We start from the raw sequence: 13,471 nt of genomic DNA on the forward strand, positions 1-13,471 counted from the left end.
ATATACATGCAGGCAAAACACCAATGTATAAAAAGTTAAAATAAATCATTAAAATTAAAAAAAATTGCTAAAAAAAATTTAGCATTGACTAATAGTTGATAAGGAAAAATATGGCTGGTATCGTTTGATATGCAAAACTGAGCCAGGAAAGTTGATAGAAGCAATGACCGCTAAAGAAAATGTACAATTATAGATACTAAGTTATACTGTGAAGAATTAAGTCATTTAAATATAAAGTAATTGATTCTCTTTGTTTTGTTTTGTTTTTTTCCCTCTGAGACAGGGTTTCTCTGTGTAACTCTGGATGTCCTAGAACTCACTCTGTAGACCAGGCTGGCCTCAAACTCAGAGATCTGCCTGCTTCTGCCCCCAGAGTGCTGGGACTAAAGTCATGTGCCACCACTACCACCCAACAGGGAATTAGTTCTCATGAGAATAATTTTAGTAAATTAAAGATGAAAGTGGGAAATTAGAATTTTTTATAGTATAGAGCATTTGCTTTTTTCTCAAGAAAATGTTTTCAATGTTGATATGATCTCACTTCAGTTTTATCAGATATAAAATCAAAACACTGGTCATGGTCTAAGTCCCTGGCAATAAAATGGCTGAGTCAAAGGCAGCTGTCATATGCAGAATGCAGACAATAAAGCCTAGTAGTCTTTGCTTGTTTTTAGGGCAGGCGGGTGATGTATCTTTAGAGTAAGTCTGTGGTTCAAGTTTTAAGAGAATGAATTATTAGGTTATACCGAAGTTCCCATGCCTTTTGTCTTTGTCAGGGTTTCTATTGCTATGAAGAAACACCATGACCACGCAAACTTTTTTGAAGGAAAACATCTAATTGGGGCTGGCTTACAGTTCCAGAGGGTTAGTCCATCATCATCATGTCAGGAAGCATGGCAGCATGCAGCAGGCATGGTGATGGAGAGGTAGCTGAGAGTTCTGCATCCTGATCCACAGGCAACAGGCAGTGAATTAAGACGCACTTCCTCCAACACGGCCACGCCTCCTATAGTGCCGTTCTCCATGAGCGTATGGGGCCAATTACATTCAAACTACTACACCTTTCTAAATGCCAGTGGCTTGTCATTATGTGTGTTGCCCATCTCCCACCCCCAATGCTGAGGGCATGTGCAGGCAGGGGAGGCAGCTCTCTTCCTTGCAACCCTCATCTTCTATCATGTGCCTTCCCCATACCTAGGACTTCAAGGCCACCTAGTCAATGGCGTGGAGGGAAAAGTGGCAAAATGCTTGCAGAAGGTTTTCTTGAACAAGGGTTAGAAGTACCACCTATCCCTTCTGCTTATTTTCCACTGTCCACATGGGGTGATGTGGCCACATCCAACAAAGGGAAGCTGGGAAATACAGTCCAGTTCTATGACCAAAGGCTGGAGAATGATTTTTTTAATTAATTAATTTAGTGTAGTTGTGTGTATAAATGTATGTGTGTGTGTGTGTCCACATGTAAGGAGGTCAAAAGTCAATGTTGGGTGTTGCTCCTCAGAGTCATCACTTTTGTTTTGTTTTGTTTTGTTTTTGTGCGTGCGTGCATGCGTGCATGTGTGTGTGTGTGTGTGTGTGTGTGTGTGTGTGTGTGTGCATGTGGAGGTCAGCAGTTGACATCAGGTGTCTTCCTCAATTGAGGAGTTTGGCAGTTGAGCTACTCTAGCTAGCCAGCCCATTGTGGGGTCCTTTGGTTCTACTACTTAGCACTGGGATTGCAGGCAGCTGCCACACTCACCAGGCTTTTATGTGGATCTTTACGATTATATTAAAAAGTGCTTTATCCCCTGACCCATCTCTCAACACACTCCCCAACCTTGTTTTTAGAGATAGGGTCTTCCATTGGTACCTGGAGATCCCTGACTAGTCTAGACAGCAGGGGGGTGTGGGGGGATGTGAGGGGATTGGGGTGGGAGGGGGTGGGACGAAGTGTCACTGAATCCCTGGGATCTGCTACACTCTGCCTTCTTAGCTCTGGGGTTACAAGCACATGCCACCATGCTGATTTTTTTTTTTTTAATGTGGATGCTGAGGATCAATCCAGGTCCTCATGCTTGCTCTGCAAGCCCTTCATCCACTGAGCGGTCTCCTCAGTCCCCAGAGGATGGATTTAAAAGGATAGATGGAGCTCCCTGCTGCATTGAATAACTCACTTGGCTTGGTGTTATGGTGTGTCTTAAGAAGTTATTGAACCTCTACTATATAGTAAGCACTGTGTTAAGAGCTAGAAGAGGACAAAGAGATGATTCAGCAAAGTCTTAGTCCAGGAGAAGCTGTGGGTCCAGGAGAAGTAGTAAGACATGGAAGGAGAGGGAGTTCTGTCATTCTAGAAGAGATTTTCTTTTCGAGACAGGGTTTCTCTGTGTAGTTTTGGAGCCTGTCCTGAAATTTACTTTGTAGACCAGGCTGACCTTGAACTCACAGTGATCTTCCTGCCTCTGCCTCCCCATTCTAGAAGAGAAAAGGAGATGGTGATGGTGTTCTGAAATTCAGTGAGTTACTCGGGACTAAGAAACTGCCGGATAATGCTGGCATTCGCACTCCACTCTCGAACACAAACATGTTCTGGTGGTGGGAACCAGAAGGGCAATGGTGTCCCGGTGGGCAGACAGGCCAGTGGGCAAGCATTGCTGTCACGTGGACTACCTTCTCCAATTTTGCTCCTGTTTACACTAGTGAAGGGAGCCATGCTGAGCTGGTCTCCGGAGACCTTGACGCCTGTGCTCTGTATTCCCAGTTCATTGTCATCGAGTTCTGTGTGTTTCTACTTGTGAGAGACAAGCTGGATATGTTTGAAGACAGGCTGCAGAGCTACCTCACCCACATGAACGAGACGGGGACCTCGACCCCAGTCATCCTACAGGTGAAAGAACTGATCATTGTCACTAAAGGTAAAGCCATCCACTCCCCATCATCAAAATCGCATTGCAATTGCCTGGCCAGGGTGCCTGGAATTCTTCTGTGTTAGAGTTGACCTGTGCCTTTCTGAGTTGACTAGGACAAAGAGCTCAGGACAGCTCATTTTGTTAAAAATCATTTGGAGCTGATATGTGACAGTTGTATAGCTTGGTCCCTAGCAGTGGGATCAGGGCCTGTCTGTCCCTAATGCTTGAGCTGGCTTTTGGGAACCTAAATACGGCCTCAATACAGAGGGAGGAGCTTAGTCCTACCTCAACTTGATATGTCATGCTTTGTTTACCCCTGTGGAAGGCCTGCCCCTTTCTGAACAGAAATAGAAGAGGAGTAGGTTGGGGGTGGGTTGGGGGGCCAGAGGGGAGGAGGGGGAAGGGAACAGGAGGAGAGGAGGGAGGGGAAGATGTAAAATAACTGAAAAAAGTTTTAATTAATTAAAAAAAAGTGGAAAGAAAGAAAGGAAGAGAGAGAGAGGAAGGGAGGGAGGTAGGTAGGAAGGAAACCATTTGGCCACTTGGGGCCTGAACTGGGCATGCCCATAGAACAAAGGTTCTTGAGGTCATGACCTCATAGGGGTTGAACAACCCTTTCATAGGGGTTGCCTAAGCCATAGGAAAACACAGACATTTACATTATGATTCGTAACAGTAGTAAATTTACAGTCATGAAGTAGCAATGAAAATACTTTTATGGTTTGGGGATGATCACACTATGAAAAACTATACCAAAGCATCACAGCATTAGGGAGGCTGAGAGCCACTGCCTTAGATATTTCTCATTTTAAGTAGTTGCTTGAGTTTCCCATTGTGGTGATAAACGACTCTTACAAAAGCAATCTAAGGGAGAATTTATTCTGGCTCACAGTTGAAGGCCCAGTCTGTCACACACAGAAATCAAAGTGCAGGAGCTTGAAGCAGTGGCTCACTTTATAACCACTGTCAGGAAATGAAGCAAGTGCGATCTATACTCAGCTCCCTTTCCCATTAAAACAGCCAGGACCGGGGAATGGTGCCGCCCACAGTGGGCGTGTCTCTCCATGTTAGAGGTGTGGCCTTGATGGAGGAGCACTTGGAGAGTTTAAAGTTCCAGTTCTCCTTCTTGCTTGTGAGCATTCAGTGGCTGCGTCAGCCACCATGCCTGCCTCCCCACGGTGATCCTAACAGCTGTGAAGTGATTTTTCATTGTGTTTCTAATTTACATCTCCTGAAGATGTAATCATGAGCATTTTTTCTGTATGTACATTGGACATTTGTATATCTCCTTTGGAGGACTGTAACAACAAAGGTACTTTATGACAGAAGCTTTCTCAGAAAATGACATATCCCAATGATATGTCCACCATCCTTGGAGAGAGGAGATATCCACTGTCTATCTCCTAGGTGAGGAAGAATCATGGACAAGATGTCAGGATAAAGCCAGATGAATGACTGCTTAATCAAAGTTCTGTTGCTGTGAAGAGACACCATGACCTTGGCAACTCTTATAAAGGAAAACACTTAATTGGGACTGGCTTACAGGTTCAGAGGTTTAGTCCATTATCATTTCGGCAGGACGTGTGGCAGCACACAGGCAGACATGGTGCTGGAGAAGTAGCTGGGAGTTTTATATCTGGATACACAGGCAGTAGAAAGAGAGAGATTACTGGGCCTGGCTTGGGCTTTTGAAGCCTCAAAGCCTGCCTTCATGTGACGTACTTTCTCCACCAAGACCTTGTCTACTCCAAGGCCACACCTCCTAATCCCTCCCAAGTAGAGTCACTTCCTGATGACTATGCATTCAAACATATGAGCCTATGGGACCATTCTTATTCAAAGCACCACAGTGAGCAACGTGCTTGCTGTGCAAGGACAATTTGAATGCACACACACACACACACACACACACACACACACACACACACACACTAGTTCAGTTCTGTAAAATGGGACTTAAACAGGCAGTATGGTGGTTTCCAAAAGATTTTGTGGTGCTGATGTTTTATGAGCCTATCTCACCTAATATCTCTGTATTAGTTCCTTTTCTATCAAAGTGATAAAACACCATGGCCAAGGCAACTTGCAGAAGGCTTCCTGTGGGCTTATGGTTCCAGAAGGATAAGAGTCCATGTGGCAGGAAAGTGTCAAGCAGGAATGGCAGCTGGAGCAGAGCTAAGTTGAGAGCTCCCATCTTGAACTGCAAATAAGAGCCTTTAAACTCTCAAAGCTGGCCTGCAGTGACACACCTCCTCCAACAAGGCATCCTCTCCTAAACTTTCCCAAACAGCGCCACCAACTGGAATCAAGCATTCTAACGTCTGACCCTATGGGGAACATTCTCATTCAAAGCATCACACTCCCTTAAGCCACCAGACACCTGTTGCAAGTGATTTTTCTCCCCACTAAGATTAGTGAGCTGGGAGAACTCCAAAGCCAGAAGGGGACATCTTTGCTATGAATTACTTTCTTACAGCTCTGTGGTCACAGAAAGTTACCTTACAAGTGAACCCTGAGGCAGCAGCCTATCTTTCCATATTTCTATGCCTTATTGTTCCTGTGAACATCTTATGAATCTTTAATGTAGGTTTATGTTCAGTATGATGAGTCCTTGAGCTCCATACTCAAAGAGCACATTATACTTTCATTTTGATATCACCCATTTTTTTTTAAAAAGATGTATTTATTTTTTTTCAGGCAAGAGGTTTTCATCAAGTCTACCAGTCAGCTCTGTCCCACCATCTGGCTCCCAAATAACCACACAGAGACTTACTACTTATTATTAATGCTTGGCCAATAGCTTAGGCTTGCTACCAACTAGCTCTTACAACTTTAATTAACCCATGTTTCTATCTGTGTTCTACCACATGGCGTGGCACCTTATCTCAGTACAGCATGTTCATCTACTGCTTCCTGTGCATTGCTTCGATACTTCCCAGACTCCCATGACTCTCTTCCTCCCAGTATCTTCTCTCTGAAAATCCTGCCTAGCTATGGGCACAAAGTGTACAAAGATTGTTCTACAACAATCTTTACTTTAAGTGTGTGTGTGTCTGGTGCCCTCAAGGGTCATTCATCTCCCTCTGCTTCCTGGCTGCAAATGCTATGTGACCAGCTGCCTCAAGCCCCTACTATTCTGACCTCCCCTCCATGAGAGGCTGTACCTAAGAACTGTGAACCAAAATAAACTCTCCCTTCCTTAAACAGCATTTGCCAGGGTAACCAAGACAGAGCCTAAGTAACAAAACCCCATGAAAGGTGGATGCTACAACCTGTTGAGCCCAGCTATTCTTGTGACCAGTGCACCCTATCCCTTCCCCTAAGTTGCAATTAGAAGTCAGCTATTTCCTGAATGGGGCCTGCTGTTGACATAGATCATACATAGGTTTTCCCAACCTTAATTGAGCGTAGTTGGAACATATTAGTATCAAAGTTTTCAGAAGACCATGCAGGAAACAACTATACTGGGGCTGTATGTGGCTAAACTCAGCACACGCTCACCCGCAGAGAACGAGGTAAAGGAGTGTAGGAGGTTTGCCTGCACCTTTCTGATGGGGACCTGCTCTCTGCAAGTCCACGCCAGGTGTGTTTTCCAAGGCTTCTCATGTCATCCTTCATATCTCAGGAGTCTGGGTGGTGACCATTTTGCCTGCCTCCCTCACGTGTGTCAGCTATCTCTTCCACATTTTGGCCTGTTACAGGTAAGAGAATTCCAGGAGTCATTTGTATGACTTCAGTGAAAAATATGCATAGCATTCTTTATCCAGAATTCCTGCCTGGCTTAGCGCGGCACTAGGAAGTGAATATAAGGGTCAGGTGTGGTCAAATGCATCTAAGAAATATTTAAGAAACAGGCTGGCAGAGAGGCAAGTCCTCCCGATACCTGAGACCTTGGCATTTCTTGTGCATCATCATTGTTGGGTGTCGGATCTGTCCCACTGTTGAGGGCTGATAACATCAGGCCCACAGCAGTAAATCCAGCTCAAGGGATCATCAGTAGGGGTAGGGTCAAGAGGCCTGAGAGCATCTACTTAAAGAACATCAGTGCAGGAAGAAGGCACATGCTGTGCCTGCTCTCTGTCTCTGTGTCTCTCTCTGTCTCTGTACACTTCTTATACATTGTTCTGCTACACTTCTTATACCTTGTTAGGCATGTCTTCCTCTAGATTAGGGAAATTTTCTTCTATGATTTTGTTGAAAATATTTTCTGTGCCTTTGACCTGGGTTTCTTCTCCCCCTGTTTTGTTTGTAAATTAGGTCTTTACATAGTGTCCCGGATTTCCCAGATGTTTTGTATCTGGGAGTTTTTAGATTTAACATTTGACCAAGAGGTCAATTTCTTCCCTGTTGTCTTCAGTGCCTGAGATTGTCTTCCATCTTTTGTGTTCTGTTGGAGAGGCTTGCCTCTCAGGTTCCATGTTTGTGTTCCGAAACTTTTCAATTCCAGTTTTCTGTCAGTATGGGTTTCCTTTATTGATTCTGTTTCCACTTCCATGCCTTGAACAGTTTTCTTCACTTCATCACACTGTTTGTTTGTTTGTTTGTTTGTTCATGGATTTATTCATGTCCTCTTTAAAGTCCTTGATCATATTTTTAATAGACACTTTGAAGTCCTTGTGTTGTGGTCCAGCCCGCAGGGTCAGTTGACGGGGACCCTGAGGGAGGGAGTGAGAATGAGGGACGAGAGACGTGAGAGACGGAGACAAGACAGTGCTCTGATCACGCCTCACTTAGTGAATTTAACCACAGGGTTTAAGTAGTGGAGAAATGAGGGAAGGGGGTGAAGGGAGGATGTGAGGGAGGCAGAACGTCCCTCCAAGCAGGATGCAGGTGCTCTGCTATAAGTTGCTATACGATAAGCCTGCAGCTGGGACTCTTTCAGGGTCAGGCTGCACCATATGCTTAACAGAGAGCAGTCATAGGGGAATGGAAAATTACCAGTATGTTAGTATCTAAGAGAGTAGTAGGAAAGGTGGCTGTTAAGATGCTAACTTTGCTCTGGGGTTCCCCACAGTGTGTGCTTCCTTGTCTTGTGTTTCAACTAATCTGGATTCCTCAGGGCTGACCATAGGAAGGCTGCCGGCCTCTAGTGGAGACATACTGTCCTGGCTGTGTTTTGGTTGTGTGTTCACGCTGGCATCTGGGTTTGGGATGACTGTACTTCTCGGTGTTAATATCTGGTCTTATCTTTGTTGGGTGGGTTTCCACTCTTCGGTTTCTGATGACCTCTTTGGATCTTAGGAGAGTGTCGTGGCTGCGGGTTGCCTGGTAGGGTTGCCTCTGAGTCCCTTCCAGGAGTGATCACTGGGGATTTCCAGTAGAGCTTGTACTGAGGATGACACGAAGGAAGGGGGATGGACAGAAAGGCAGAGGGCTGAGAGCGTCTGTGGAAGAGGAAAGCCGAGTCTGCTGTGAGGATCTGAGTCCCTGGCTCATGAAGCCAGTGGGTTTCCCGGGAGAGTGCACTTTGGGTGCTGGTGGCTGAGACTAAGGGATGGGCAATGGGGGAAGGCTGTGGGAGAGAATCTGCTCAGTTCCCTGGGAGTGGGGGCCCAGAGCTACATTTTTCATGTCATTCTGAGAATTTCCAATTTAGTGATCATGAAAAGTAGAACCCAGCCAGGAAAAATACTGGAGATTGAGTATAAAGTATGAGGGTTGGGAGGAGGAAGGAAGGAAGGGAGGAAGGAAGGAAGAAAGGAAGGAAGAAAGGAAGGGAAGAAGGAAGGAAAGAAGGAAGAATCCCATAAATGCAAGTGTGGCCTAGGTGCAGAACATTGCTAACCTTCACATATAGCCCAGAAACTGGACAGGGGTGTGGGAAATGGAGGGTGAGGGGTGGGGTTCTATGAAGGGTTGTTGTCCCTTTAAAATTTTTCTGTTTAAAATGTATTATTAGGCTGGGTATGGTGGTGTACGCCTTTAATTCTCAGGATGCTCAGGATGCAGAGCTAAGCAGAGCTCTGTGAGTTCTAGGCTAGTTTGGTCTCCATAGGGAGTCCCAGTACAGTCAGGGTTATATAGAGACCCTATCTCAAAACAAACAAACAAGAAACACCCCCCCCACAACAAAGTATTATTATTGTATTGTGGGCGTGTGTATGATGTGTTTGTGTGGGTGCATGTGCCATGGCTTGTGTGGGGGTCAGAGGACAAATTGTGGGAGTTGACTCTCAACTTTTACCATGTGAGTCCTGGGGTCACACTCCGGTCATTAGGCTTGGCAGCAATCCAGTTAGCCTGCTAAGCCATCTCACCTATCCTTGACTTTTCTTTATATTGCTATACGGTTAAGCTATCACCAAAATTGACTGGTGTTAACTGGTTAAAAATGTTAAGCAATATGCATTTACCGTAACAGAGTAAGTATAGAAAACAGAATGAAAATAAAAAAGCAACATGTAATCTCATCTATCAGCTTCAATTGCTGTTATGATTTGATCAATATGTATTATTTTGGGGAACTATAGTAACCTTGAGATGTTGAAGAGAAATCAGGACCTAGCCTGGAGCTGCAGTTGACACCGACTGCCATAGGCCTCCATGGACCTTTCTGTTGAGTTCTGACCCTACAGAAAGTGCCATGATTATGAATGTCACCTACTTTTTCTCTCCCACAGAAAGCATATGAAGAGGTTGTGGGCTGGAGACAAAGACTTCCTCCCTCAGAAGTTCCAGAGTCCCTCCTCAGCAGCTAGTGTTGTGAGTCTGTAGGGGAGTTGAGCCACACATGACAAGAGCCAGAGACGCCAAGTCAGGCCTCCATCGAGAGATGCAGCTGTCTGAAGAACCTGCTTTAGTTTATGGGTGGCCCTCAGATTAGATGGGGTCCTGGGTACAAGGACTGGAGGGAAGGAAGTTCTTATCCTACTGAGACCCCTGTTTTCCTCCTAACTCCAGGTGGCCATTGCAAGGTACTCTGGCTGGCAAATAGCCTACATTCTCTGGGGTAAGTGTCACCCCAGGACCCATATAGCCCAGCACATGTCTCCTGGGCACTTTCCAGTGGTGAGGAGAAACGTGGAAGGGCTAGAGAAACAGCTGTAGCTTCTAGCTTTGAGGAGTCTGGGGAATGGTGGAGAAACACCATGTGTCATCTCCCACCTGCCCTCATCTCACCGGCTATCAAGGGCGTTCCAGGGGAGCTGACATTTGAACTGCATCTGGCAGAGTGCTGGGCAAGCAGGAAGATAGGGAAATCATGATAGGCAGAAGAAACAGCACCAGCAAGTTGCCAAGAGCCTCTGCTGGAAGTGGGCATAGGCCAGGTCTGCCTACAGGGAGGCCAAGAGGGCCCTCTAGTGATCCCCTCTACTTCGTCTCCAGGCTACCTCATCATCCATGTGGTACAGAGCCTCTGTGGTGTGATGCTCATGTACAGCCTGGTGCTACCCATCCTCCACCATCAAGGCCTGGAAATGCTGCAAGGGCTGGGCCTTGGGGTGTAAGTGCTGAGTAGACGACCTCTCCTCACTGATCCTGGGGACCCAGCTCTGGGTCCAAGGTCTTGTTCTGCTGTCCCAAGGATGGGTCATCACAGCACCTCCCAGGGAGGGAATCTGTGTTTTCAAGTCTTCTTCTCCCATCACTCCATGGGACTTCACATTCATGTGTGTGATACACAGAATCCCATTTTCCAACAAGGAAATGAGTTGTAGGGGGATGAAGTGAGAGGTGGGACAGCAGGAAGGAAGGGGCAGGAGCCACGGGTACGGATGCGCTATCTGATGTGTTGCCTGGTGTAAAACTCCTACCCTCCCCAGAGCCTCGCGCAGCTCTCTGGAGACTGGGAAAGGCTTGCCGAGCGCTTGCCATGCCCCTTAAGGGTTTGATGCCACCAGGAGACAAGTGCTATGTTCTAGGAGAAGGCAGGCTGAAGCCCAAGCTCCCTTTAGTCACCACCCCACACTGCCACCCACGTCGTTCAGCACATGGCGCTCTGGAGGACTTTGCTGCTCTCTGCCTGGAATTCACCTGTGCACCTGCAGGGTTGCCTGTCTGCTCCAAGGCATCTTCTCAAGCTTATTCTTGGCTTTCATTTTCTATGTGAAAGGATTGCATGTACTTAGCTAAGCTGTTCTGAGGACTGCCGCTCCACCGCCATCCTTAGCAAAAAGGGACACAATGGGAACCATGAGTTGTGATCTAGAGCTAGAGAGTCAGCATGTGGCCTGGGGGGCACCTCCCCCCCCCTTTTTTTTTTTTTTTTTTTTTTTTTTTTTGCCCATGTGCTCCATAGGAACGGGAGTGGGTGGGATCAAAGCTCAGAGCTTGCTCTTCTGAGTGCTCTCTCTCCACCCTTCTCCCTCTCTCTTTCCCTCCCTCTCTCCTCTCTCTTCCTCTTTGTCTCTCTATCTCTTTACTGTCTCTATCTCTGTCTCTCTGTCTCTTTGCGTCTCTATCTTTTCTTCTGCCTCTCTGTCTGACTCTTTGTCTCTCTGTCTTTCTGTGCGTGTCTCTGTCTCCATCTCTCCCTCTGTGTCTCTGTCTGTCTCTCTCCCTCTCTCCACTCACTGTGTATCAGAGAAGGGCCTGGGACAGTAGACTAGACCAGCTCAGGGTGGGTCTGCCCTGTGTTTCAGCCTCACCCTGTCCATAGTCGTGGGCCTCATGATCCTGCAGGTGTGGATCGCTGGCAGATTCTTCCTGCAGCCCAAGCTGAACACAGCTGACAAGCAGAAGCCCCTGGCTCTCCACAACAGGTGAGGGCAGAGGAGTGGGAGGGGTCTGTAGGGCTGCTGCTGCTGTGTCCACCTTCTAACTAACTGTGCACGGTTCTGGAGGGCTCTGAATCCTGTGAGAGGCTGCTGTGCTGTGCACAGGGGAAGGTCTGGGGCACATGACCTGGGATCCAGAGTTGCCTTTTTTGGTGGTAGGAGAGCCGGGTGACCTTGTATGACTTCGCTAAATGTGTGAACTTCAGCTTCCCTATTTGTAAGTTATTTTTGCATTCCTTAAAGAGGTGTTTTAAGGAAGAAACATGTAAAACATGAACATTATAGCCAAGTGCATGTAATTCTCATTCATTCATTCACTGAGGCAACCTTAGCACTGACAACAAAGAGATAGATATCCCTACTCATCACCTTTAAGAGCTTCATCCATTACTAGAGGGGACTGGCACCTGGGTAAAATTCCTGAGTGATCTAAAGAAGAGGAGAGGGGATGGGGGCAGAGTCTGGGAGGAGGGGAGAGGCCAGAGATGAGGAGAGAGGAGGAACTGGCATGGATGACAGCAAGACATAAATTGTATAGTGAGATCCCCAAATGTCCACCATACAATGAATGAATGTCCTTACATAGTGGGAACACCAAGGGACACAGAGTGATAAGACCAAAAAGACCTGTCAGAGGAGTCTGTGACATTGAGGATGCAGTTTGGTCCTGAGCAACAGGACCGTTTGGTCAGGTGGTCCTTTGGAACTTTTCCTCTGGAGGACCAGGGACAGGTCTGGCTGGGCCAGGTCCTGTGGTAGAGGCAAACATCAACCCTTCAGCCAGCAATAGCTATTTGTAGTCCTCTAAGAAGCCTCATGTGAGAATCCTAAGGTCACACAAAGTAAGTAGCATTTACCCTGCTCTGTGCTCAGTGCTTTCCATCCCCCATCAGGACCAGCCCCCACCAATGCTCTCCATCCCCCATCATGACCAGCCCCCCTCCCCCACCTCCCCCAGCACTGTGAACTGGGCACTCAGCTCCACTTGTGATCCAACAGGAGATCATAAACTTAGGAGACAGTGTCCCAGAGTTTAATGTCTGGTCTGGACGAAGCCAGGGCAGACTGTGTCACCACCTTGCCTGACTAGGGGCTGCCTCTTACCTGCTTCTGCCTGCAGGAGAGTGTTCCATAACTTCAACTACTTCCTGTTTTTCTACAATGTGCTGCTGGGCCTGGGTGCCTGCCTCTCCAGGCTGCTTATCAGCTGCCTCCTGGGCACGTGGCTGATTGCACGGATCGACAGGACTATCATGCAGAGCGGCTATGAGGGGGCAGACATGGGTGAGCGATGGTCCTACTGACCACCTTGTGCCTTCGTGGAAGCTGCCTGGAAAAGATGGGCACGAGTTCATACCTTCACAGGCCTAGAACTTGTCTTCTGGTAGAGGTCATAAAGCCAAGCAATAGAAACAAGTGTTTTGGGTTGGGGAAATGGCTCAGTCCTTAAAGGGCTACTGTGCAAGGACCTGAGTCTGATCGCCAGAACATATGCAAAAAGCCATTCAAGGTGTGATCTGCTTGTGATTGCAGTACTAGGGATGTGGAGACAGGAGGAACCTTAGGGCTAACTGGACCAACAGCCTAGCCTAATTGGTGAGCCCCAGGTTAGGGTGAAAGACCTCTTTTTTCCTGTATACATGTGAACACACACACACACAAGAAATGTGTATTTTGGTGGTCAGAGGGAATTCGAGGTTCCTTAACCCTGCTGTTCCATAGGCCATTGAGATGTGGGACAGAGGACTCAAACTTTCCAAATAGATTTGTAGTGAGACACATCTCAGAATGATTAGTAGTGCCACTTGAACATTTAGTGAAGAAAGTATCTGGTTTAATATTCTCTAAAGTTATAGCCATTCCCAAGGA

General features: G+C 46.8%; 1 protein-coding gene across 1 annotated transcript in view; it reads left to right on the forward strand.

The window, feature by feature from the left end:
• Positions 1–13,471, forward strand: part of LOC127224629 (stimulated by retinoic acid gene 6 protein-like) — a 36,873-nt gene that overhangs the window by 21,953 nt on the left and 1,449 nt on the right. The window contains exons 10-16 of the mRNA XM_051187727.1: positions 2,738–2,891; positions 6,511–6,586; positions 9,506–9,587; positions 9,786–9,834; positions 10,212–10,329; positions 11,468–11,587; positions 12,723–12,886. Coding sequence (XP_051043684.1) covers positions 2,738–2,891; positions 6,511–6,586; positions 9,506–9,587; positions 9,786–9,834; positions 10,212–10,329; positions 11,468–11,587; positions 12,723–12,886 — 763 coding nt within the window. The remainder of the gene's footprint in view (positions 1–2,737; positions 2,892–6,510; positions 6,587–9,505; positions 9,588–9,785; positions 9,835–10,211; positions 10,330–11,467; positions 11,588–12,722; positions 12,887–13,471) is intronic.

The sequence above is a fragment of the Phodopus roborovskii genome, unplaced genomic scaffold (assembly GCF_943737965.1).
Source record: "Phodopus roborovskii unplaced genomic scaffold, PHOROB, whole genome shotgun sequence".
Taxonomy (NCBI): domain Eukaryota; kingdom Metazoa; phylum Chordata; class Mammalia; order Rodentia; family Cricetidae; genus Phodopus; species Phodopus roborovskii.